The sequence below is a fragment of the Leptidea sinapis genome, chromosome 16 (assembly GCF_905404315.1).
Source record: "Leptidea sinapis chromosome 16, ilLepSina1.1, whole genome shotgun sequence".
In the NCBI taxonomy this organism is placed as follows: domain Eukaryota; kingdom Metazoa; phylum Arthropoda; class Insecta; order Lepidoptera; family Pieridae; genus Leptidea; species Leptidea sinapis.
In genome coordinates, this window is record NC_066280.1 from 9,768,548 (window position 1) to 9,794,517 (window position 25,970).

At 40.6% G+C, this 25,970-nt stretch overlaps 1 protein-coding gene and 1 long non-coding RNA gene across 4 annotated transcripts; both read right to left on the reverse strand.

Annotated features, from left to right (window-relative positions):
* Positions 1 to 517: 517 nt before the first annotated feature.
* Positions 518 to 18,137, reverse strand: LOC126968722 (cell adhesion molecule Dscam2-like). Of its 3 annotated transcripts, none has more exons than XM_050813824.1 (8): positions 18,016 to 18,137; positions 6,581 to 6,774; positions 6,320 to 6,428; positions 5,437 to 5,688; positions 3,019 to 3,204; positions 2,686 to 2,784; positions 2,227 to 2,353; positions 518 to 712 (listed from the first exon to the last, which is right to left on the reverse strand). In XM_050813824.1, exons 2-8 carry the CDS (start codon positions 6,671 to 6,673, stop codon positions 628 to 630), a joined length of 951 nt encoding a protein of 316 aa, XP_050669781.1. In that variant the 5' UTR covers positions 6,674 to 6,774; positions 18,016 to 18,137; the 3' UTR covers positions 518 to 627. The 3 variants fall into 3 exon arrangements, with proteins under 3 accessions (XP_050669781.1, XP_050669780.1, XP_050669779.1); XM_050813823.1 differs by lacking the exon at positions 18,016 to 18,137 and adding an exon at positions 1,242 to 1,275 and having other exon boundaries at positions 6,581 to 6,843; XM_050813822.1 differs by lacking the exon at positions 18,016 to 18,137 and having other exon boundaries at positions 6,581 to 6,843.
* Positions 18,138 to 20,976: 2,839 nt separating this feature from the next.
* Positions 20,977 to 23,154, reverse strand: LOC126968783 (uncharacterized). The gene is made up of 3 exons (XR_007730287.1): positions 23,050 to 23,154; positions 21,423 to 21,543; positions 20,977 to 21,115 (listed from the first exon to the last, which is right to left on the reverse strand). It is a non-coding gene; the product is annotated as an uncharacterized LOC126968783 (long non-coding RNA).
* Positions 23,155 to 25,970: the final 2,816 nt, after the last annotated feature.

Here is a 25,970-nt window from a genome sequence, read left to right on the forward strand (position 1 = left end):
TATTGCATTTTGCCTAGTACGTCTCAACTCTAAAAAGTATATTACAAACGAATTTGTTATGTATATTACTGAACAATAACCTCACAAATATCACAATTGTAGGTGTACCGATACTACGAAATTCAAACACGCTTAAGGATCGAAAACTCGGTCGGCGTTGAGTCTGTGTCTGAGACATACAATCTAAATAAATTGGCTGACCTAACTAAATACACATACATACAAAATAATGTTAGCGCGTTTTAGAATATCAAGCCTCATAGTGAGCGCCATCTCTTGAGAGTTTTATAAACTAAACTCTAAACAATTACCACTATACTATACTGTATTTGATTGAAAAGAGTGGCCCTTGACTATTTTCGAACACATAGTAGATTCAGTAATTTAAAAGAAATATTAATAGTGATTATTCAAAAGCGCTTAGTTTAAGCCTACTTGAATTAAGTTTTTATGTAAATTTGACTTCAAAATAGTAACTTAGCCGAAAATAAACAACGTATATGTATCATAATATATTTTTTATAAATAAAGTATTAAAGTAATTCAGTCCAAAGTTTGAAAGCGTAACCTTCTAAACTTGATTTGACATAATAATAACTATTTACATTTATCAACAATATTAAGTTTTCATTTTTCAGTAGCGCCGGTTGATTTCCAGCTCATCCCACTGGCAGTCGCGCTGCGAACAGGGCGGGCATCGGCCGGGAAGTGCCTGACAATCAGAAGTATGATTAAACTGAATAGAACTGACTGATAAAAGAATTATATATACATAGTGTCTGTTTGTTGTATTGAAATAACCGTTTTTTTACTACATGTATATGAATATATTATATACAGTATATACACCAAAATAACATTTTTTCTTACAATTTTTGTCTGTCTGTCTGTCTGTTTGTTACGGCAAATTTCTGAAATGACTGGACCGATTTTGTCAGGACTTTTATTGGCAGTTAGCTGATGTAATAAGGAGTAACTTAGGCTATGTTTATTTTAGAAAAAATGTTTTATTTTAGAAAAATAAAGTAATGTTGCAATGTACAAGAAACGGTTTAACTCTAAAAATAATTTATTTGGCAAAACAACGTTTGCCGGGTCAGCTAGTATAATCTACAATCAAGGGTAATGTATTTAGGATTTGATCCAATGATTACAATCAAAAGTGTATAATGAGGATATGCCTTATGAAGTCATGCTGCGGGAGTTTGGGTACTACAGACTACGGGCTCTATGTTTCGAACCTCATTATTGTCGCCGTTTTCTCAGAACCGGTGGCTTTGTGGAAAAAAAAACGATAAATTCATTAAAGTTATTATTTTGAACTCTTAGATCTATAGAGCGTACCTACTTAGAATTTGCTCAGACTTTACTTACTTAAAACTTTTTTTTTATATGAGAGGGGGCAAACTGGCAAGAGGCTCACGGGATGGGGAGAGGTGAGGCAACCGCCCATGGACATCCACAACAACAGGTGTGTCAAGAAATACGTTGCCGGCCTTTAAGGTGGGAGTATGCTTTTTTCTTGAAGGTCCCTAAGTCGTATCTGTTCGGGAAGACCGCTGCCGGTAGTTGATTCCACAAAGTGAGGCAAGAAATTTCGAACAAAACGCGCGGTAGTGAAATGCCAGACGTCTACGTGATGCGGATGGTACTTTGCACGTTATGTCCGGTGGTGGAATTCGGCCGCTGGTATCAACCCGAACAACTACTCTGAGCACTCCCCGTGATAAATGCGGTAGAAGATGCAGAGAGAACCCACATCTCTACGCAATGCTAGAGAATCAAGCCGATCGGAGATGACTTGGCTGAATTCAGGCTTAGTGCAATCTTTGATTTGGTATAAATAGTCATTTGGCAGCTGAGATTATGCAGATATGAGAAACGGAATTTTTAGATTTTTATGACAGCTATGACAGTGTATTTATTATACAGGAATTTCAAAAATTTAGAACAACACCTGTGCTGATGACGCAAAGAATTGCTGATCTCCTTTTTGTTTTGCTTATAGTCTGTGTTTATCCTAAGTCGTCGTTATGGTGGACTTAAGTACATACTGCAGCTTAAGCTTATCGCGCACTCAAAGCGATGTTTATAAATACGGACCTCGACTCAACTCGCAAGGCAAGTCTGAGCAAAGTCTTTATACTCTCTATAGAGCTCAACCTTACTCTTGAGATCAAGCAGTAAACACGAAACATTAGTAACGACATAAGTGTAACTACTCACTTGGGTCCCCGCGCGTGCGGTCGACGTTCGCGCGCCCGTCCACCAACGTCTCTCCCGCGCCGCGACCCGTACGAGCCGTCCTCCGTGCTTGACTCGGCAGCCGTCGTGGTTCCAGCGGGCAACGTATCTGTCAAAGTGTGAAATTTCAAACAAATTACAAAAAAACATGTAAGAAAAATAACAATGCTCTGTGCGAACAATAGAGGAAAAACACGTTGTGCCCTTTCAGATAAGTGACAAACGAACCTTCGTAGACATTAACTTCCCAAACGAGAAACATCAAAAATGAATCCAAGGAAATATTCCAAGCATAATATCATCAATTAAAAACCCTGGCAACAATGAAGCAAATGTGATTGGACGATGGTGCGATGCTAGGTAGATGGATGGTGACGGGTGGAATTAGCTTCCGCAGCATAGCATAGTCGTAAAGACCGTATCAACACACAGCAGGCTCACCGGAAAGATGCGCGGCCGGTAGCCGGTACAGTTCAGCCTGGCACGCCGCACATGGCGACCCGCTCGACTCCGAGTCCGTGTCACGAGCGCTGCCGTAGTCTGCGGGTCAGGAAGAATGTGATGGTGAATGACAGATATCCTTGACATAATTACGGCCTAAATGCGGATCAGCCTCTGATCGGTATTAGCGTCTACTAGATGAAGTCACTTTGAACATTTATTATATGTGTGGGAGGCTCCTTTTGCACAGGATGCTGGATAGATTATGAGTACCACAACGGCGCCTATTTCTGCCGTGAAGCAGTAATATGTAAACAAAACTGTGCTTTTCACCGTTCGGGTGCGCCAGCAGGTGAGGCCGAGGCGGCGCCGCTAGCTCGGCATGCTCCGATACGAACGAGCGCAAGTGTAGTGCGCACGAGCGAGCGTCACCCGGCGCGACACATCCCGTGCCGCCTCCACTCGCACCCGCCGAAGACATGCTAAATGTTGCGTAAGGGCTTATCTCGTGCACGTCACCTGTAATATTAGGAAGAACTTGAACAGACCACAAAATGTATATCGTCTGAAAAGGGGTGCACTTAGGGGTAGATATATGTATATTGGTTATATGGTAAAATTATTTATTTACTTAAGATACTAAATTAATCTATGACACTTGGTAAAGAGTACGCGGATTTCTATTGGTTAAAATTGAGTCCTCGGACCAGTCCTGTAATGGTTATAGACAAATGGTTAATGGTAACTAGGACCGGACCGATCAATGGTTACTCGCGTACTGTATCTCTACTACGCATTGATAATAAATAATAATGGTTAAAATGGTTACTCAGGCCGGTCCTGTAATGGTTAATGGTAACTAGGAACGGCCCGATCAATGGTCACCAGCGTACTGCCTTACTAAAGGCAACGCATGGTTTTATTACAATTAATTTTATCTACTAAGCAATATTTGTATTTTAATGCAGTTCGATGGATTTACTTCGAACATTGTCCTTCTTGTCTCATTTTTTAAACCTAGCTTTTAATATTTCATGTAGTAGTATATTGTGTTAGTACAGTATTTGCAAAACAAAAATTATAACAAAATTTATTGAAGTAGGCGTTATTTCTGGAAATTCATAATTATCCAAATGTTTTGAGTCATCTTAAGTGTTAATTCTGCCAATATTTGTCTTCAAACACATCAAAACGTGTTTCGCCTCTCATAAGGCATCCTCAGGGGATGTTGACTCGCCAAACTCTGGCACGAGACATAGACTATGTCTAAATAAAAATTAAAACGCTCATGCTATAAGAATGATAAACCTAAAGTCATTATGAAATAGAAAAATAAATAAAAATAAATTCCCAAATAATTGAAAATATTACTTTCAACGCTTACAGACATATGATAACCTTAAAACCTTAAGAGGCGAACTTAAGGTCGATTTCCGCAAAAAGTTCTTGAAATTTTAAAACACTAAATATGCAGTTATTGGTTTTTTATAAATCGAGGGCATGACCCCTTTCAAAACTTTTCTCTAAGTCGTAGTTTCCGACTTGTCCATCACCGCCCTTTTCAAAAAACCACCCTGTATATTGCTACTTTCGTAAAAAACTATGACATTGTAAGCAATAAAGGGAGAGTCCCTACAAACATTTTCTATCTGCTGCTGTCACACCAATACATAAGAATGGAGACAAGCCACGCGTTAGTAACTATGACCCCATTGCAACTTTTCCTACCATATCGAACACCCTTGAAAGGCATAAAAGGCATTTATTTTCTCAAAATTGATTCCTTTAGAATTCTTTTTGATGTCATTTCATTCTTTTCGGAAACAAATGGCGCTCTGAGAGAGAAGAAGCGGCGCAAGAAACTCTCCCAGCATTCTTTTTGTATGCGCTCTTTTCAATAAAAATATACAATATTGTACAGTCGCTATAAAAGATAATCACAATCTAGTCCCAGGCTGTCCGATCATTTAGATATTCAGCAGTGGAGTAATAGGATTTACGACAGAGCCATTTTTTTATAAAACATTTAAATTTATTTATAGATAATGCCTGAACAGTGGCTGCGACTTTATTGTAGAAGTGTATACATTTACCCTTAAAGCTATTATGTATCTTATGAAGCCTACTAGAATTAGTTACAAGCAATCCCTTATTTCTAGTGTTATAATAATGAAAATCACTACTAAGAGCAAAAAGGTGACGATTTTTGTGAACATATATTAAATTTTCATAAATGTACTGACAATAAACACTCATAATATTTATTTCTTTAAATTTTTCTTTGAGAGACTGTCTATAAGCAAGCTGATATATAGCACGAACAGCTCTCTTTTGCAGTGCAAACACTATGTCAATGTCAGCAGCATGACCCCATAGTAATATACCGTACGTCATGATGCTGTGAATGAATTATTTACGCTTTATTTTACTTAATTTATTTTACTTAATTTTATTTATTATTTATCACTTTAAAAACATGACAAATTGTTTTTGTATTTGTACATAACTACTTGTACGTTTTAAAATAAAAAAATTTCTTTCTTTCTTTAGATTTGCAAGATCAACATCTTAAGTTAATTTCCTAATATGCAAGTACTGGGGTTGAGCAGGTTGTCAACTGTCAAGTAGATCCTGTAGATGAAGCCAGAATCTAAGAGTTAAACAAAGCATACAAGATTTTATGACGCTTCGTCACTCGAACAGTTAGCTCATTATATTACGTTTTATTTATCTCTTTGTGTAATTCCGTACTTTGAAGAGGCTTGAGAGTCTTCCCGTTAGTGTGCGTCAAGGGCGGCAGGAAGGCGGCGGTGCGACAGCGACGTGCGCGGTTGCGTCGCCGGTGGTAACAGACCACGAGTGTGACGGCGGCTAGCGCGGCCAGCAGGAGCGCCCCACTGCCCCCTGCTACCGCTCGCCACCCCGCTGTCCCGAGCGCCACGCCCGTGCCCACGTCGCCATTTTGAATCTCGTTCGGCAACTCAGTCGGCTCGCCTATTCGTTCTGCGATTCAAAAAATATGAATATGTGTAATATTTTTTCTACATTTGTCGAAATTATACTTCTTTAGGCGCGTTATGAAAAAATGAGAGTGATGTTTTTAGATGCGCGCGCATCACTAGACAAAACAAAAGACAGCAAGACAAAAGTAACAGACAAGTAACTCTGACGATTGCGACATTCTTTATTTATTTTTTGGTTTCTTAGTCCATTATTAGGATAGGCAAAGGGTTCAAGCCCGTACAGCCGTATTCATTATTTAATAATTAATTGTCAAAGCCGTCGTTGCAAGATTTTTTCTATGTTGAAAGTCTTATGAAGGGTGCTTTTGCGGAAAAATCCTCGGAAATTTTTATCAGTCTTGAAGGATATTGAAAAGGAATGAAAATAGGGTTTAATAATAGTGGTTTTTGGGGATAGTATTTTTATTTATTTATATTTTGAACAAACACTAAACAACTTAACTTTAACGAGTCTGTTTTAGGTGCAAATTGAGTTGTTAAATTGATCAATTTCTTAAATCTAAATAAGATGAACTTTTGTTTAGCTTATAATGAGTTTATGTAAGTGCACTTTTCCGGAGTATTTATTGCAGTATTTAATTCAGATTAATGGTATCAAATATTTTGATTACCTCCATAAAGATTTCTAGTAGCAGCTCGGTATATTGCAGCTGTGTCTCCAGCGACTGATCGAGCCTGCAATCGAATATCGTACCAGGTCGCCGGTTGAAGATTTGTTATCTGTGAATGTACAATATTATGTTGAGGAAGGTAGCAGCATGGGCTAACAGCGCTTTTATTTTATGTTTGTTTTATGTTAAGCCCTAATGAATATAGGATTCCGCTAATTAATTATAAAGCATAATTTTAAAATGTGTACTTGTTTAACATACATGTGCGACTTCTCCGTCGGTGAGTAGATCGATCCACCTGGCGAGGTGTGCGGGTAGCGTGGGATTCGTGACGGCCTCGCGATACGCCACCATCCAGCTCTCGACAGGACATCGCCCGCCCCACGCCAGTAGCGATACTCGAAGTGACGTGCTGTTCGACCAGATGCATTCCTTACCCGAAGCGGCCTTTGCCTCTACGCAAATGCAAGTTCTCTTATGCATTGTATATTTTTCACCCTATATCGCACAGCTAACCCTAGCCGTTAAACCATAATATCTCTTAATTAATCAAATTCATGGCATGATCCCTCAAAATCAAAGACTATGTTATGTGACCTCTTTGTTAATTTTTACTGAATGATTTATCCCCACCTGTTTAATGACTGTTTTTGTTAGACGTAATTACGATAATAGGGCATAGTGCGTTACTAGCCGGCGTGGAGCTATTCAAGATCAAAGAGGTTTAGTGTTTATCAGGTTTATTTTTATGAAAATAAGGGACGAGAGGAGCAGGGTGTTCAGCGTATGGTAATTTATACGCCCTGCCCATTACAATGCAGTGCCGCTCAGGATTCTAGAAAAACCCAAAAATTCTGAACGGCACTATAAATGCGCTCGACACCTTGAGTCATAAGATGTTAAGTCTCATTTGCCCAGTAATTTCACTAGCTACGGCACCATTCAGACCGAAACACAGCAAAAAATGTTTACAAATTATTGCTTCACGGCAGTAACAGGCGCCGTTTCGGTACCCATAATCTAGCCGGCATCCTGTGCAAAGGAGTCTCCCACTCAGGGGCGTGCATTCCATATATGCCAATAGGCATAGCCTACCTACCATATTTAGAGTCTAAATAATATACCTACACTAGATTCCAAGTTAATTCAGATAAATTTAGTTCTTTTATTCTATAATCGAACTTCTATTGAACACCCAACCAGTAAGTTTTTCGTTACGCGATGTACTAAACACCTAGAGTAGGCAGTTAGGCAGCCGATAATATCTACTCAAGGCTAGTAGAATACGTTCAATATCTATAACTATATTTGTTTGTCAAGGTTATACGACCACAGCAAAAAAATATACGATTACTATGTATATCGTTCTTAAATACGACCATCGCAATTAGACATCTTTAACACGTCCGGGGTAGGCAAGCTTATGACACTTCGAATTGACAACTGCAGCTGTCACGCATTAAACCAACGAAAGAAATTATACCTACATTATGATTTATGAGTAATTATTATGACGTGTCTCGTTCGCTTAGTGTCCGAGTTTCAACTTTATTCCGCTCCCATAAGAGTGTTGACATCGCACATGACGTGATTCATGATTGTGAGATATAAAATATGTCATTTCCGGAAATAAAAATATATTGTTTAGTAATCAACAATGACAGCGCCATTTTTTTTGTTGTCGTGATTTCGTCATTCGTGTACTTATACGGGCGTGAATAATTAAGCTAATTACATTAGTTATTTGTTTTGTGTTGATTTGTTTATTGTTAATTAAATTAAGTGTTTATATTGGGGGAAAAAAAAAGAAGTTGCTGTGTGTCTTGTGTTTAAAATAGGTAACTAATAAGGAATTAAAATATAATGACAATGGAGAAATTCCAGTGTCGCGATTGTGGCGAAAATACGATTTGCTTACATAAATTAGATATGTATCCTTTTGCACAATTTTCGATCGTAGATAAAATGAAAATTGTGTCTCTTTATAGACCAATGCCAAATATTAATTTAACTCAACAAAAAGGTAAAACTATGAGATATTTCAATACCAAGTATTACAAAAAATACACTTGGCTAGCTGGATTCCGCAATTCCAATTTATTGTTTTGCTTCCTGTACGGTCAACAGCATGTCGACTGTACATCACGTTTCGCGTATCAGCGTTTACGTCGCCTCGCGTTATTTCCTAAGTAATATTGTAACCAGTTCGCGACAAGCCGCCGATCGATTCGCGTGCTCATTACCATACCAACATTTTACCATTTTACCATATAGCATAAGTTAAGGTTTCAATATACCATTTGAGCCTAACTTGTGTTTTACTCTGTACGGAACCAAACCACCGTACATTGTGGTCCTTCGGCCTTTTGTTAACCAGTGACCAGAATTTTTTTTTAACCATTCCAAGGACATTGTGGTCCTTCGGCCTTTTGTTAACCAGTGACCAGAATTTTTTTTAACCATTCCAAGGACATTGTGGTCCTTCGGCCTTTTGTTAACCAGTGTATTTTTTAACCATTTCGAGGACACAAAAACATTGTGATCCATCGTTCTATTAACCAGTACCATTAGTTAACCATTTTAACAAAAATTCGTCGCGTGTGTAGTGAACCAAATTAGTGTTGACCAAAGTGCTTGTGTGTGGAGTGTAACCAGTTCACCAGATCGGCGATACTACCAGCGACTACCAACGGGGAGACTGCTGAGGACACACCAGGTCACCACGTACCAGTCTTCAAGTAAGATCTTTCCTTTTTATCACTCACCACTCTTTACCACTCTCTTTTGACCCGTAACCATGGAGGCTCTATTAACCACCCAAAACCAGATTATGTCCGCGATTAACACGCAGTGTGTTAATTTCAAGAAGGACGGGCCAGAACGAAAGACACCCGCCTATATTGAAAAACGTCTCAACGCTTTAGACTCGTACTGGAGTGAATTCCAGACCAACCATACTAGGCTTTGTGCTGAGTTTGAAGACCCTAACCATCGCTACTTCGCGGAAAACCATTACCAGCGGACGAAAGATTTTTACCAGGAAGTTAGGAATATGATTTCTAATTACGTAACCAGCGATCCCAGCAAACCACTACTGAGACCTGCTACACCATTATCGCAGGGCTCAGATAGGCGCGATATTTTCTCTCCCGCTCAGGAGGGTCCCTCTTTTAGCTTCCCTGCACCAAAGCTATCGAACCAGGGCAACTCCAGTAGGGTCGAAGAAATGCGGCGAAAGCAGAAGAGCAACTTCAAGGCGCTATCCCGTACCATAGAGGCTGTCGACCTTGAAAGCTGCTCCGACCGCTGGGAGTTCGAAGATATTTTACGAACTATCCAATCAAGATGGTCGGTCATCGATTCTCTTCACTGGGACATCGACAGCGAAGGGCTGCTCGACAACGAAGAGTATGAGACAGCATTCGCTGAGATGGAGAAGAAATACAACACCATGAAGAAGGCAGTGAACAGACAGATGTGGTCGTCATCTTACAGGGAACGTTCAACCCCACAAATGGACATTCCCACCTTCAGCGGAAACTACCAAGATTGGATATGTTTTAAAGATTTATTCTCCGAAACAATTCACCATAATAAATCTTTACCAAATGCGCAGAAAATGCAATTCTTGAAAAGTAAGCTCCGTGGCGAGGCTGAAAAATTAGTTCACCATTTACGCATCAATTCTGAAAACTACGAAGTATGCTGGGACATATTAAACCAACGTTACCATAATACTAGGTTAATATTTAATTCTCACATACAATTGTTACTAACCATGCCTACGATTCAACATCAATCTGCAGCGGTCATCAAAAGGTTACATGACACCACCAACGAGTGTCTTAACTCTATAAAAGCAATGGGCATCGACATTTCCAACTGGGACCCATTGATCGTCTATATTTTGTGCCAAAAGTTAGATACTGAAACCCATAATGATTACATTGTGTCGCTTAAGAATCCAAAAGAATTGCCTACTTTGTTAGATTTTTTGAAATTTTTAGAAATTAAATTTACTTCGTTAGAAAGCTCTCGTCGTAAGCAGGACTTCAACAAATCAAATTCATCCCAGGTACACCAAAACCAATACCAAAAACCATGGGCTGAAAAGCATACCAATAACCATTTACATAATTTTATGAACAGAAATTTTAAACCGAGACCAGCTGTAATAAACCACGTCAATACGAAACCAGTACATATTGCGCCACAACGGAAATGCATACTCTGTAAAACGTGTTGCCATGAATTGTTTAAATGCAAACAATTTCTAGAATCCGCACCGCTGAATCGACTTAAGGTCATTGAATCCAACAAATTATGTAAAAACTGTTTAATTAACCATTATGACAAGGAATGTTCTTCGGAAAAAACTTGCCGTTTTTGTAACCAGCAGCATAATACTCTTCTGCATAATGCTCTTGTCACTTTTGCACCATCTACTTCTAGAAATACCGAGATCGAAAATTCTCCTAGAAGATCCAATATATGCGTTACCAATGCCCCACAAGAAACCATGCCCAAATTATTAGCAACAGCTAAAGTTAATATTATGTCTATGGATGGCTGTCACCATACCATGCGAGCCCTCATAGACCCGTGCGCGGAGTCATCTCTCATTACAGAGAATGCCGCTCAACTTTTAGGCCTACCCAGGATTAAGCGCCACTGTGTGGTGGTCGGAGTAGGCGCAAAAGCCAACAATAGTAAGGGAGTCGCACAGCTTTCAGTGTCATCTCTTCATAATAATTTCACATTTAAAACGGAAGCCTATGTGATGAAGCATGTCGTCGGGAATTTACCACACGAAACATTAGAAAAACCAGCTTGGCCGTATTTACAAAAGTTACCACTCGCAGATCCAGAGTTTTATAAAAGTAGACCAATAGATTTAATTTTAAGCGTTGAAGTTTACGAATTAATTATTTTACCAGGTTTAATTCGTAATGGCACATCACTACCAATCGCGCAAAATACCAAGCTCGGTTGGATTCTTAGTGGTACCATAAAACCAAACCAAACATATTGCAACGTCGTCATGGTCGACTTGCAGGATATACAGCGGTTCTGGGAGATTGAAGATATCTCAGACAACTCTGTAAATATTACGGATGAAGATAACCATTGCCTTCATCATTATCAACAGCATACTACGCGCAAACCAGACGGACGTTATGTTGTACGGTTACCATTAAAACCAGAGATTACCAAAAAATTGGGTGAGTCTAAAACCAAAGCCGTAGCCCAATTTCGGCAATTAGAACGCAGATTTTGTAAAAATAAAATTATCGAACAGAACTACAAACAATTTATCCATGAATATATTAATTTAAACCATATGAAGAAATGTAATAGTAATCCGATACTTCAGTGCTATTTACCTCACCATTGTGTAATCAGAACGGATTCCACGACGACTGCCACGCGAGTTGTTTTTAATGCCTCAGCGAAAACTTCGACTGGACTTTCGTTGAATGACCTTATGTACTCTGGACCAAATTTACAAGAGGATTTGTTTACTCTCATATTAAAGTGGAGGCAGTACCAAATAGCCTTCACAGCCGATATAGAGAAGATGTTCAGATTTATAGATGTCCATGATGATGACCAGCCGCTCCAGAAGATCGTGTGGAGGGACTCTGAAAAGCAACCATTAGAAGAATACCAACTTACCACTGTCACATACGGCACCAAGGCCGCACCATTCCTAGCCATGATGACATTGAAACGTCTGGCTAAGGATGAAGGTCACCGTTACCCAGAAGCAGCAGAAGTTCTGGCTACCAGGCTCTACATGGATGACCTCCTCCATGGACATCATGACCTCCAGTCTGCAAAGAGGCTGATTTCCGACCTCATAAATCTCCTTAAGTTAGGTGGATTCAATCTAAGGAAGTGGTCGTCAAATCAACCAGATGTACTACCAGATAACCAGTTACCATGCGAAGACCAAGCATATGTTTTTAAATACCAGGAATCAACCAAGGCATTAGGACTTAAGTGGCATCCCGACGAAGATTATTTCACTTTTCAATTGAATTCCGAACCAGTCAGTAAACTCACCAAAAGAAGTTTACTCTCGAATATATCGAAGATATTTGATCCGCTTGGATGGCTTTCACCAGTTACCACCAAGTTGAAACTACTCTTCCAGGAAGTATGGCTCTTAAATCTTCTGTGGGACGACGAATTACCAGCTGACATCAACACAAAATGGAAAACCATAGAGGCTGACATCACGAAAATTAGCCATATTACCATACCAAGGTGGTTGCAGTCTTCTAAGAACGACACCATTGAATTACATGGGTTTTGTGATTCATCACAAAATGCCTACGCTTGTGTTGTATACTGCAGAGTCAACAATATTACCAGCAACCAGTCTTCTGTAGTATTAGTAGCTTCGAAGTCTCGTCTCGTACCTGTAAAGAAAAATGTATCGTTACCTAGATTAGAGTTATGTGCAGCGGTTCTACTTACCAAGGTCATGAAGATCACCTGTAAATGCCTATCAGATTACAACATCAAAATCTACGGTTGGTCTGATTCGACAGCTGTGTTAGGCTGGCTCAACGGCGACCCATGTAAATGGAAACCATTCGTCGCGAATAGGGTGAAGCAGGTCATTGACATTATACCATCGAGTAGCTGGCATTATGTGTCAACAAAGGACAACCCAGCTGACTGCGCAAGTAGAGGCATTACCACAGAACAGCTGATTAACCATTCCATGTGGTGGATAGGTCCCCACTGGCTAAGATCGTTTGAAGAGTCCAAATTAACCAATAAATTATATACAACCTGCGAAGAGCTTAAAAAACCATTATTAAATATAAATGTAAACACAATTAAATATCAAAACAAGGTTATAGATAGTATAATTAGCAGATACAGCGATTTTACGCGAGCTTCAAGAGTGCTTGCGTGGGTGTTACGTTTTACACCTAAGTCATTTAATACTAATAAAACAAACTACTTAACTATATTAGAAATAAGAAAAGCTAAAAACTTAATTATAAGGCATATACAACAAGTAGAATTTTTAGAAGATATACAATATATTAAAAACCATAACCAACCTAACCCTAAGAGTAAATTATTAAAATTGAAACCATTTATTGATAACCAGGGGCTCTTGAGGGTTGGGGGGCGATTGACCAACGCCAAAATAGAAGATAGTATGAAACATCCGTGTATTTTACCACATAACCATTTGCTTACTGACATGATTATTGACCACGCGCATAAGATGACCTTTCATGGGGGTCCCCGGTTAACCCTTGCTTGGCTGCGTCAAGAATATTGGATCCTGGGAGGAAACAATGCTGTAAAGAAGAGGCTACGGAGATGTGTGCTATGTAGAAGGCACGACCCCCTGAAACACGACCAGTTGATGGGAGACTTACCACCTGCAAGAATCAACAGGACCCGCCCCTTTTACCATTTGGGGGTTGATTTTACTGGTTTTGTTGACGTCAAGTCTGCGAAGGGTAGATCAGTGAGATGTACCAAAGGATATGTCGCCGTCTTCGTGTGTATGGCGACCAAGGCTGTACATTTGGAGTTGGTCTCTGATCTCACCGCCTCAGCATTTTTGGCAGCCCTCAGAAGACTTGCGGCCAGGAGAGGATCGCCCGGTCACATTTACAGTGACAACGGGACGAACTTTATAAAAGCAAATAGAGTTTTGCAAGAGGAGATTGTTAACTTGAAAACCATATTGAATGCCCAGTTTTATGCAGAAATAGCTGAAATGTCGATAGAATGGCACTTCAACGCACCATCTTGGCCAAGCGCAGGCGGTCTCTGGGAGGCTGCAGTGAAGAGCTTGAAATACCACCTGAAGCGAGTAATAGGAGAACAAAAACTCACCTACGAGGAGTTCTCTACTCTTCTAGCTCAGCTAGAAGGATGCCTTAACTCCAGACCTCTGTGCCCGCTGAGTGAAGACGTCGAAGACTTAGATTGTTTGACCCCTTCTCATTTTCTGTCCAGTGGACCAACATTGACCATTGTTGAGTCAGAACACGACTTACGAACCAGATGGCAGTTAGTGCAGAAGATTTACCAAGATGTGTGGAAGAGATGGAGAGCGGAGTACCTCACACAGTTGAACGCTAGGTCCAAGTGGCGACGTTCACAACCAAATTTAAATGTTGGCGGCATTGTAATTATACACGATGCTAACCTGCCACCGGGTAAATGGGCTCTCGGTCGAATCGTGCAGCTACATCCGGGGCAAGATGGGCTAGTTCGAGTAGTCTCTGTTAAAACCAAAAATGGCATTATGAAGCGACCAGTAGTCAAACTATCTCTTTTACCTATTAACCACTCCAACGACGAAGACAGTAACCAAATTCATGAAACCACTGACCATAACCAGCCGAAACACCAGTCGAACGACGATTTACCAAAACCAAAGCGACGAGCTAGAAGAGGAATTGTTAATTTATTTACCATGGCACTTATGTTGTTTACCTTTTTATTTTCACCAGCCACGTGTGCATACAACGCTATAAACTTCAACGACAGTCAAAGTTTATATTTAGATAAAATATCAACCATGCGACTAGTTCAGGACGAATGGAAACTAGTTGTATACTACGATTTAAAACCATATTGGCAAGGCAGTAAATTGTTATCCAAATATATTGATCATATGGAATATATTTGCAAGGAATCGTCAGTCAGAAACCATTGTGAATCTATTTTAATACAATTACAGCACAGTTATACAGAGTTATCGCATTACAATAACATTCTGTCGACGCAGCAGTTCCCACGCGGGCACGCGCGGCGCAGGCGCGGCCTTATCAACGCTGTGGGTAATGTTGCACACGCGCTGTTCGGTGTACTCGATGACCAATTCGCTAAGCAGTATATTCAGGACATCGATTTAATTAGGGAAAACCAAAACCATCTTGCTGCTCTATGGAAAAACCAGACTTCCGTAATAGAAGCAGAATATAATGTATTGAAGAGGATGCAAGGCTCAATTGACAAACAATATAAAATATTTACTCATTACCTTAACCAGTTAAAGAACGCTACCAATGATGTCAAGAGTCAATTGAAAGACGTGGAAAACAATAATGAATTTTTATTATGCGCTATGGCAGCTAACAGCTTGGAGTCGAATTTGAAGAATGTGCAGGATGTTCTTTTAGATACTGTTTCGGAGGTGTACTTTGGGAAGTTCAACATACATCTTTTGAAACCCGACCAGCTTCTAGAAGAATTAAATATTATTTCCGGAAGATTGTCCAACGATTTAAGTTTACCAATAGAGAACACGCATACAGAATTAACCAAAATGTACCATTTACTCAAGGTCAGAGCGAAAATGCTAAATGACTATTTTATTTTTGAAATTAGAATACCATTAGTGAGTAGAGACCATTACCAAGTATATAAAATTTATCCTGTACCAAGACGGAACGGCAAAACCATGGTCACCCTAGTTCCAGTTTCGGATTACATTGCGATCAACTTACGAAGAGACTCATTTATGACCATATCACACTTAGAATTAAATAATTGTCTTCATTTAGATACTGAGACACAACTTTGTCCTTTGGAAAAACCAATTTCTCATATGAGTCATGATGACGTCATGTGCTCCAAAGACCAGGAGACGAAGCAGTGCAGAACCAAAACTGCCAAATGTCTAGATTGGTGGTCTCAGCTAAGCGAGGTCAATACATACTTTTTCTTTTGCTGCGACTCGTATCCAGTACGTATCATCTGTGGAGAGCAAATGTTTTCCAATCATCTTAATAATAGCGGCATTATTAGGTTGGGTCCAGATTGTGTTCTGAAAGGACAAGACATTACCATTTATGCTCGGAGGCTTCAGAACAATACATTAACCATACAGACGGATATACCAGCTATAGACATTCACCCCATCAACCACATCTTTAACCAGAATAAGACGTTCGTGTCGCTGATTTCGGAGCCAGCATCAGTGATGGGTGGTTACGATCAGGAGCTAGATGATATAGGCGCAAAAATAAAACAAATGAATTCAGAGAGTGGTCTAAAGGGTGGTATATCTTATCACGACGTTCACCACTACGTCGCGATATACGTGGTGGCGGGTGTGCTGGTGGCCGGGGCCGCCGCGTACGCCGTGCGGCGGTGGTGCCCGCGCCGCAGCCGACGCCAGGACTCCAGCGCGCCGCCCGCGCCGGCAGCCGCTGGCGCAGGGCCAGCCGCGTCGCACCCGCCGCGCCCTGAGCCGCGGGGTCTGACGAACGCAGCGTTTGTGTATAGTGTTAGTGACCAGTGTGTAAGTGTAGTTAACCACGGGCAATCTAGTGCTAGTAAAAATAGTGATAAGTGTAGTGATGAAGTGAAAGACCAATCCACTTCTCCTGTAGTGCATAGGCATAATTTTAGTGATTACTGTGGCTAGAGACATTAAGGTTACCATTAGATAATGCAAATTTGTTTATCACCTTGTCTCACGTCACTCGCTAACCATAACCATTTCTTTTTTGTACCATCTTCACCACCACTCTTTCTTCTCTCGCGGTGGCAGCATGTACGGTCAACAGCATGTCGACTGTACATCACGTTTCGCGTATCAGCGTTTACGTCGCCTCGCGTTATTTCCTAAGTAATATTGTAACCAGTTCGCGACAAGCCGCCGATCGATTCGCGTGCTCATTACCATACCAACATTTTACCATTTTACCATATAGCATAAGTTAAGGTTTCAATATACCATTTGAGCCTAACTTGTGTTTTACTCTGTACGGAACCAAACCACCGTACACTTCCCCTGCTGTTTATTTTCTACAAAGAAAACTGGGTGGAATGATACTGGTTACGGTGACTTGAATAATTTGACAAAACTTGCTAAAAACACGATCAATCTGACAGAATGGCAGAAGAATGTTGGTAAGTGATCATATATTTATCCTTATAATAGGAACTAAATTTTTAAATATTGATTGCAAATACGACTAGTAAGACTTCCAGTGCCTACCGCGCTGGACTATAAATGCACGCCCCTGCTCACACTGGTGCATCTCTTTTTGGTGCAATGATTATTGACACTTGAATATGGATTTGGCTGAGATCCCCACAGTAAAATTCCGTGCAAATTTGGCCATGCAGCCTGTATTGGCTCCTAAATTGGATGTTGTCTGGCTGTGGTTTTTATATGGAGATTTAAGTTTATATTATATATCTTCGATTGGTAGATTATGATTTTCAAAAATAACTGGATGGCAGATATAAAAAATCGAAAATATTTTAATTTCAATCCTAATTATAACAAAATACTTTATATTATACCGGAAGACGCTGTGTTGGGAGGCCCCCCACAAGATATTGACACACTTTTTTTACACAAATTATCTTGCCCCAAATTAAGCATAATATATAGCCTGGGTTGCAAGACAACGATATATTTAATACGATATACTTACTTAAACATACATAAATACATTTAAACATCCATGACTCAGAAACAAACATCCATATTCATCATATAGATGCTTGCACCTACCGGGATTCGAATCCGGGACCGATGGACCGACGATCTGGTCAAGATCGCCGGAATACGTTGGATGAGGGCAGCGCAGGACCGATCGTCGTGGAGATCTTTGGGGGAGGCCTTTGTCCAGCAGTGGACGTATTCCGGCTGATGATGATGAGTAAATTAGAGAAAAATAATCACTGACTATCTCCTCTCGTGGTCACCACGAGCGGCCGTGAGTGTGGCGACGCCCCCACCACGTTGTGTGCCCGCACCGTGACCGTGTACCGCGCGCCGCATGCCAGCGACCGGAGCACGGCTCCCCCCGCTCCCCCCGCTCCCCCCGCTCCCCCTGCTCCCCCTGCTCCCCCCGCTCCCCCCGCGTCGTCTGCCGCCACCCGCAGCTCGTGCGCTTCACGCTCGTCACGTACCTCACCGCCCGTCCACCACCACACGCTGTAACCTTACAACACAATAGGCTACTTTTATCTACACCCATGCTTTAAATCCTCTATTAAAGATTTTAAAACAGTAAGCTCATTGCCAACATTAAAATACCCAATGTCCTAATAACCATTACATGATCCAAACTAGTGTTGTAATGTTGTACTGAATTTCATAACAACACACGTTTTTTTTTTCGATCCCTTCGTGCGCTAAGAGTTTCAACAGACAGCCACATTCTTATTGCTCAATGCGTGGTGTCTGTATGAATTAAAAAAAAAGAACATTTTCGTTTACGCGCGTTCCACTCTACCAGACTACCTCTATTTTTGACAGCACACCGGCAGATATTTCTGCAATGTAAATTACTACAAAAATAAATAATTCTTTCATTTTTACTTAGTTCATCTGTACATAATCAGTAATGGATGATATTAGGGTAACTACTAGAACTGGCTGTTTTAATGTTGGCAGTAAGCTAACTGTTTCAGAATCTTATAAAGAATTCATATTATAGGTGTACATAAAGTCTTGTATGAAACTGTTGATAATTAGATATTAAAATACTCATGTGATACTATTATCAAACCCACATTCGTGTTTTATTACCCCTTATTACACAACAGTTGCATGTATACCTATTACGATATCTCACTCAATTTTATTATATTATTGAAATAGATTTAAATAAAACAAACATGGAAAATACAAAGCACATTTTACCACTGGAAGTGCAAACTATTCAGTTTAGAAAAAAATTATATTAAAAACCTTTGTATAATTTTTGAATACCTATCCACAGGTACCCTCTAAGTATCGGGAACCCCCAAAATTTATTGTTTATTTTTTATTTTTGTGTAGAAATCTTAACGTGGTTTACAGAATACATCTACTTACCAAGAAGAATATATTTTTTACTTACTTTTAACAGAATAGTTTCGGAAAAAAATTACATACGGACGGACGGACAGACATGACGATGACGATAAGGGTTCCGTTTTTTGCCATTTGGCTACGGAAATCTAAAAACACACATAGTTATTGTTGTCTGAGTGAGGCTGTGTGTCAGCATATGTAGTTACCAAGTAGTGTCGGGTCAGCGGGGGGCAGCGGCTCCCACGTGACATGCAGCCGGTGCGGCTCATCGCGAGCTAGACGGGACGCAGGCACATGCACCAGGATTGAGGCTGTGTGTCACGTTGCAGCATATGTAGTTACCAAGTAGTGTCGGGTCAGCGGGGGGCGGCGGCTCCCACGTGACATGCAGCCGGTGCGGCTCATCGCGAGCTAGACGGGACGCAGGCACATGCACCATGATTGAGGCTGTGTGTCACGTTGCAGCATATGTAGTTACCGAGTAGTGGCGGGTCAGCGGGGGGCGGCGGCTCCCACGCGAGATGCAGCCGATGCGGCGCAGCACGAGCTAGACGCGGCGCAGGCGCTGCAGGCACACGAAGCAGGCGCACGCTGTGTGTCACGGTGTCACCACCAGCCGCGTTCCTCACCGTGCATGTGTAGTTTGTGGCCCATTTTGTATCTACTTCTGCAATGTACCACAGTCTTAATGTACATGCGTAGATATACGAAGGCTAACAACAGTGGGAGAGTCACGACGGCAGCGTGACTCTCCCACTTGTTAATAAGTGGTGCAATGGTATTAAATATCTTCATTAAGATGTGGTGAATAAAAAAGGACCAAGAAACAATCCTTAGGGAACCCCACTGAGAATGATTACCCAGCCACAGATGTAAATACTGATCACCACAGCTTGAGGTCTTCGATTAATATAAGATGCAAACTAAAAATAAAGATCTCCAATAATGCCAAAAAGTTGAATTCTCAATAAGAGAACCTTATGGTTTATTCGGTCAAAGGCCTTGCCTATAGTCGGTATATACTACATATACTCGGCTGCCTCTGTAAATGTCACTGAGAAAGATTAGGTTGGATACAGTAGATAGCCCTTTAAGGGAACTGTGTTGAGGCCTTGTGTCCAATTTCGAGCATATAATTATGTTGTTTTCCGTAATTTGCTTACAGATAAAATTTTACCCAGCCACGCTAATTATGCGTTTTAAGCATTGTTACCCGCATATATGTTAAGAAGTTCGCGTAGTAAATTCGAGAGTGTCAGTTCTTAGATGGTCACACTAATCACGTACTGTGTATGAGAAGGTCTCCCGCATCGGTGAGCGAGTGTGCGTGCGGCAGTGGCAGCCAGCGGCGGTGCAGCGGCGACAATCCCAGTGCAGCGCACGGGAGCCGCGCGCGTCCTCCCGCCGCCACCCGTACCGTGCGCCCCACTGACGTCACGCGCGCTGCCGCTGGAACCGGGGCATTTAAATAGAATAATAGATGCAACTTATCCATAGTTATCACAATTTCGACAATTATCTAAGAAGAGTACATAACTTTATACCGTGTTTTGGGACCAGGCAATCACAGTTGAAGGAGAGATTGTTTTATGTATGTCGCGAGTATCTTCCATCTTAATACATTCTGACGTCTGTCGCATGAGGTAATTACTGCATAGATACCAGGAGAACATAAATATATTAGCGGTGATAGTAATGTTTTTTGTATTGAAATACTCTTTAGCGGGTGAGCTCTTTCTTTAGTGTGTCTTTCTTTTAAGTAATTAATGGCATGTGGACATGTGTGGGCAATAGGCGCGGCGTAATATGTACCGAGAGCTGCAGGAGCAGCGGTGACAGCGCGACTGGGTGGCCCTGCGCCGGCGCCTGAGTGCGCACGCACCCAAAACTCGTAAACGGCGCGCTCCCGTAGCCCGCGCACCTCGTGGCTCACCTCTTCACCTCTGACACCCGCTTCCACGCGCAGAGACCACTCGCCGCCCATCCTGCAATACCACACACCACGTCGTATCGATATTCTTCCTATTCTATTGATAGGTTTTAAGTCGGTGCTTAGCCAAATTTTATATTGCTTTTATTTCCACGCCCATAACATTGGCGAGGTACTGGAATTATATATATATAGGGAACTGAAATAAATAAATAAATAGTGTTAGGTGTCAGGATAACAGGGTTTATGTGAACTAGGAAGAGGGACGGTCCAAGAATAGACCCTTGCGGTACCCCCAAGAGAAGTCCAGTAAATGAGTTAAACTTATGATAAAATTAACAAAAATAGAAGAAGGTAATTACCTGGCGAGTTCCTTAATATATAAAGTGTAGTGCGTCACGTGAGTGTCAACCGGCAGCCACGTGACCCGCACTGACTGTGATGATGACGTCACCGCACGGAGATGCTCAGGGGCCCCCGCCACTGTACACAGACATTGAGCTGCTAATTGTGACCTAGACTATGCTCGGCCGAGGAACACGGGTGTGTGGTATTTAACAATATTTAACTGAACATTTATTGAAGTAGGCGTTACTTTGCGGAAATCCATAATTATACAAATGATTTAAGTTTTCTTTAGTGTTAATTCCGCCAATATTTGTTTTAAACAATTCGACACGTGTTTCGCCTCTACACGAGGCATCCTCAGGATGTGTGTTCTCGCCAAAATCTGGCACGAGACTCAAGCCAGTCTCAGAGTCTCGTGCCAGAATCACGAAACACGTGTCGAATTGTTTAAAAACAAATATTGGCGGAATTAACACTAAAGAAAACTTAAATCGTTTGTATAATATTCAACTGTTCAATTCAATTTTGAATAACAATAACAATTAGGAAGGATAGTGGTCCTGCCACTATGGTATGGAAATAAAGACATTTATTAACATCGGAACTGAAAGTATATTTGGTAAAAAACTGAAATTTTTCCAAGTCAAAAAAAATAATAATGTGAGTAAAAGCACAACACTATTTTGAATTAGCAATAAGCTTAGACTAGTTATTTACACACCTAAAACTATTAAAAGGCCTTGTTACGATCTTTTGGCATCATCAACAAGAAGAGAAACTACAGATCAATAAGAGTTATTTCAAATATCGAAGAAGTGTTTTTAGATATTACAGAACAATATTAGAGGTGACAGCAATAATACTTTGGAAAGCCTTGTAGTAGTGGCAAGTTTGTAGCACTGCCTTGTTCTATTTATGACGCCCATTTTATTCGAAGCTAGTTTGGATTTGCCTTTCAGATAACTGTGGAATTCTTAATCGATCGATATTAAGATACTAAACAAACTGATTACTGCTGCTACTTCAAATCAATAAATGTACATTGTGCCACATCCGATCAATGGTTTTCTCTAAATCCTACTCTGAACTCTGAATTCTTTATTACATAAAAGATTAATTACAGACTTATGAGCTAGTATGTGTAACCTTGTTATTAAATATAATAATATTTTTAAAATACATATTTTTTAAAAGTGCCAAGACTCATTTAAAATTTATAAGAGGAAATTATTATAATAAAGTTACATAAAGGACATATAAAGTAACAAACAAAGTCAAGTACATTTACATTATGAAAGCTTTATTGGCAGCAATTCATTTATAAACAAAATTGAAATTATTAGGATAAGTAACATACGCACAGGTGATGTTGCGTTGTGACAAGAAACAGCGAGATCGCGAACCGGTTCAGTAAACTCGAGCAAGCGCGCGAGCAGGCCAGAACAACCCGTCCTTAATACTGTTAATACAGTCGGTTACTAGTGGACGGCTTACACTTTTGTTAAAAGGTGATTCATTGCACTCATAGATACTAATAGTGATGGACGATGCTATTATGCTTATCGATAGATGACAATCGGGTTTTTGGTATTTTACACAATTTATATTCAACTGTGAGTAGATCTAATATTATGCTGGTACCGTCATCCCTCGTGCGGCAATGCAGCGTGGCCGAGAGCGGGCCTGCACCGCGTCCAGAACGTGCTCGCACCCGCACCGAGTAGTTTGTAGCGGCACGCAGTCCCCCCACCACCACCCCCGCACCTGCTCCGGCTCCCTCCTCCACCCGCTGAGTCCGCGCCCCCATTGCGCCGCTCCATGCTGTTGCATACGTGTAGTGTTTGTATTATTACATTGTAATTAAAGTAAACTGCCAAGAATATCCATATTCTTAAGGCTGGGGACCGAGCCAATGGCCTTGAGGAATCGAGCGGAGAATATCGCCATAGTTTTAATTCAGAATTAGAAGCATTTTTAATTTAGTACAAACATTTTTATCTAGATTGAATGATTAGCATGGCTCCAACTGTCAAAGTTAGAGATATTTTGGTGATTTTTTTTCACACTGTCTATAAAAAATAGAAATGTAAAGAAAAAATGAGTTTTCTTCTCATATTCTGTCGATGTATAATTATTTTTTGGAAAAATATAAGCCTTATATAAACCGTCAAATGCTTTCAATTATGCGCTTAATTGGCAATTTCTTGGGATAGGAGCCTTCAGGAAAAATACACAATATGTCTATTTCTCCCAACCGTAGTAAGAAAACGCCAACAAAAGACATGCTAAGGAAATATTATAAAGTTACCTCCAGTGTCGAGTATAGGCGTATAGAGTATCTCGTAGACGATCAGGTTTCCTGGACTGGTGCCGGGAGCGGAGGCAGTCCAGCGGACCCGTAAGGAGCGGGCTGACTCCGGCTCGCATGATAATCCCGTCGGTTCTTGTAGTGCTTGGGTCAATATTAATAAAGTCATTTTTATATTGAATAAAATAAAATAATTGATAGTTTTTGAAAATGAAAAATAAACTGTACAGTCTTATAAACCTTCCTTGTGAAGTAGAATAGGAGAACCGTGGGTCATTAGATAGTACCTAATTGATCAAATTCCGTTACAGCAGTCTTTCCACAACTTTTTGTGATTTTTATGTTTTGTCGAAATAGAAGCACCGAAATAAGTTGGTTCCAAAGTTAAGTAATACGTAGAAATGACTTCCCTGATAACCATCCTGCGGTACGAAAATGAAACATAGAGGCAGCTTCAACTTCACAACTTTACGAGTTTTTCTTTTTCTTAACAGGGGTTTGAGATGTTGATTGAATACTGGATACTCGAAACTTGGGGCAGCTCTAGGTTGTACGCGGGCAAATGGCTCTATCTGAAACTGGGATACACCTAGAATAGAGACGATAGAAGATGCAGAAAAAAGGCAAAGTACTTAACAAGGGCCTGGTATGTTGATTGAAACTTGGGGCAGCTCTACGTTGTACGTGGCCAAATGGCTCTATCTGAAACTGGGGTACACCTAGAATAGAGACGATAGAAGATGCAGAAAAAAGGCAAACTACTTAACAAGGGCTTGTGATGTTGAGTGAAACTTGGGGCAGCTCTACGTTGTACGTGGCCAAATGGCTCTATCTGAAACTGGGGTACGTCAAGAGACGATAGTAGGACATGGCTGGACCTTAATTTTTCTCTAGTGCGAAAAAACCGCAAGCTTCAAATAATGGTCAATTGGCAGTCAACCTATTTAAAGTATTAATCGTAATATCGAATTTAACTGACGCCTATTCTCGGTAAACCTATCTTTTCAGCACTGATTTTCTCAAATTTCACAAACCTTTTATTAGTATTATTAAATTTTAAACAGAGTATTATGAACTACCGCCCTAGCATCGACACAGGTATTTGTCCTCGAGCTGTTTGGTATTTATTGGTCAACGTCGGTCCCATAAAGCCCAAAACAAAACTCGAATAAATGAAACTATATCATCCGAGATCTTAATGTATATTTTCCTACCAACCAAATATAGCTAAAAACCCCAAAGATTGCGAATAAATTTAAATATAGCGATGTAAAAAGAACATATGTCATAAGGGCGACATCTAGGGGCTTGCATAGGAAATAAATGACACAAAAACTTATTGCACTTGATCGTATTAATATATAGGATCTTTTAGCTTCTCCTCTTCAGAGAAAACCCTCACCTAGATCAGCGGAGAGCTCTTCGGTGCTGCAGTAGACCGTGTGCGAGGGTGGACCAGGCCCCGCACGGTTGAAGGCCCGCACTGTCACCGCGTACCGCGTGTGCTCCCGCAGCGCGCCCAGTGTCACTTCCGCGCCGCTCCACCCGCGCACGACCTCTCTCCCTCCACCGCCCTCGTTTCTCGCCCCATCCACCGATACCTGCGCGCTGACCTCGTGCCATCTCACCACGTAACCAAGCACCTCACCGTTCCAACTATCTTGAGGAGGCGCCTACGAAATGTACATGATTTTATACAAGATAATTGATTAATATTTAATCATACAAATAATAGAGAATACTTCTATCAATGGGAGCCTTTGTCGCCCAAAATGCCTTCTAGGTGCTACCACTACGGCGCCTTTTTCTGACCTAAAGCAGTAATATGCAAACTTTATTGTGATTCGGTTTTAAATTATGCATTGCATTGTAATATTATGCATCCCAGGGTATATAAACAGCATCAAATCCGTCATATTATTTATGTATTTAAAGAATCGAAATAGTTATAAGGCTTTCAAAATATATAATACTTATTACGCCTTAATTTATTGCAGTTATAGGCCACTTAAATACCTCTTCTACTAGAAATACTTTATCGAAATGTACACTAGACAGTTAACGCTGATTGTACAGAATATTACGCACCTAGGAAGAAAAGTAGGTCATTTTCATCTGCGGAATATTGTCAACCCAGCCTTCGGATCAACAATTGCGGGTGGCTATGTCCTACTTATCTTACGTATACGATTTTTTCCCACCTAGATGAAAAGCTCGCTATTACTCCCTGGTACGAGGGACAAAAGTCGTCTTG

Coding starts and splice junctions, on each gene's coding strand:
- LOC126968722 (XM_050813822.1), bottom strand. CDS start 6,802: ATGCATAAGAGAACTTGCATTTGCGTAGAGGCAAAGGCCGCTTCGGGT. Junction 2,785..3,018: donor CCTGCTGGCGCACCCGAACG/GTGAAAAGCACA, acceptor CCTGACCCGCAG/ACTACGGCAGCGCTCGTGAC. Junction 2,354..2,685: donor ACCGGCCGCGCATCTTTCCG/GTGAGCCTGCTG, acceptor ACACTTTGACAG/ATACGTTGCCCGCTGGAACC.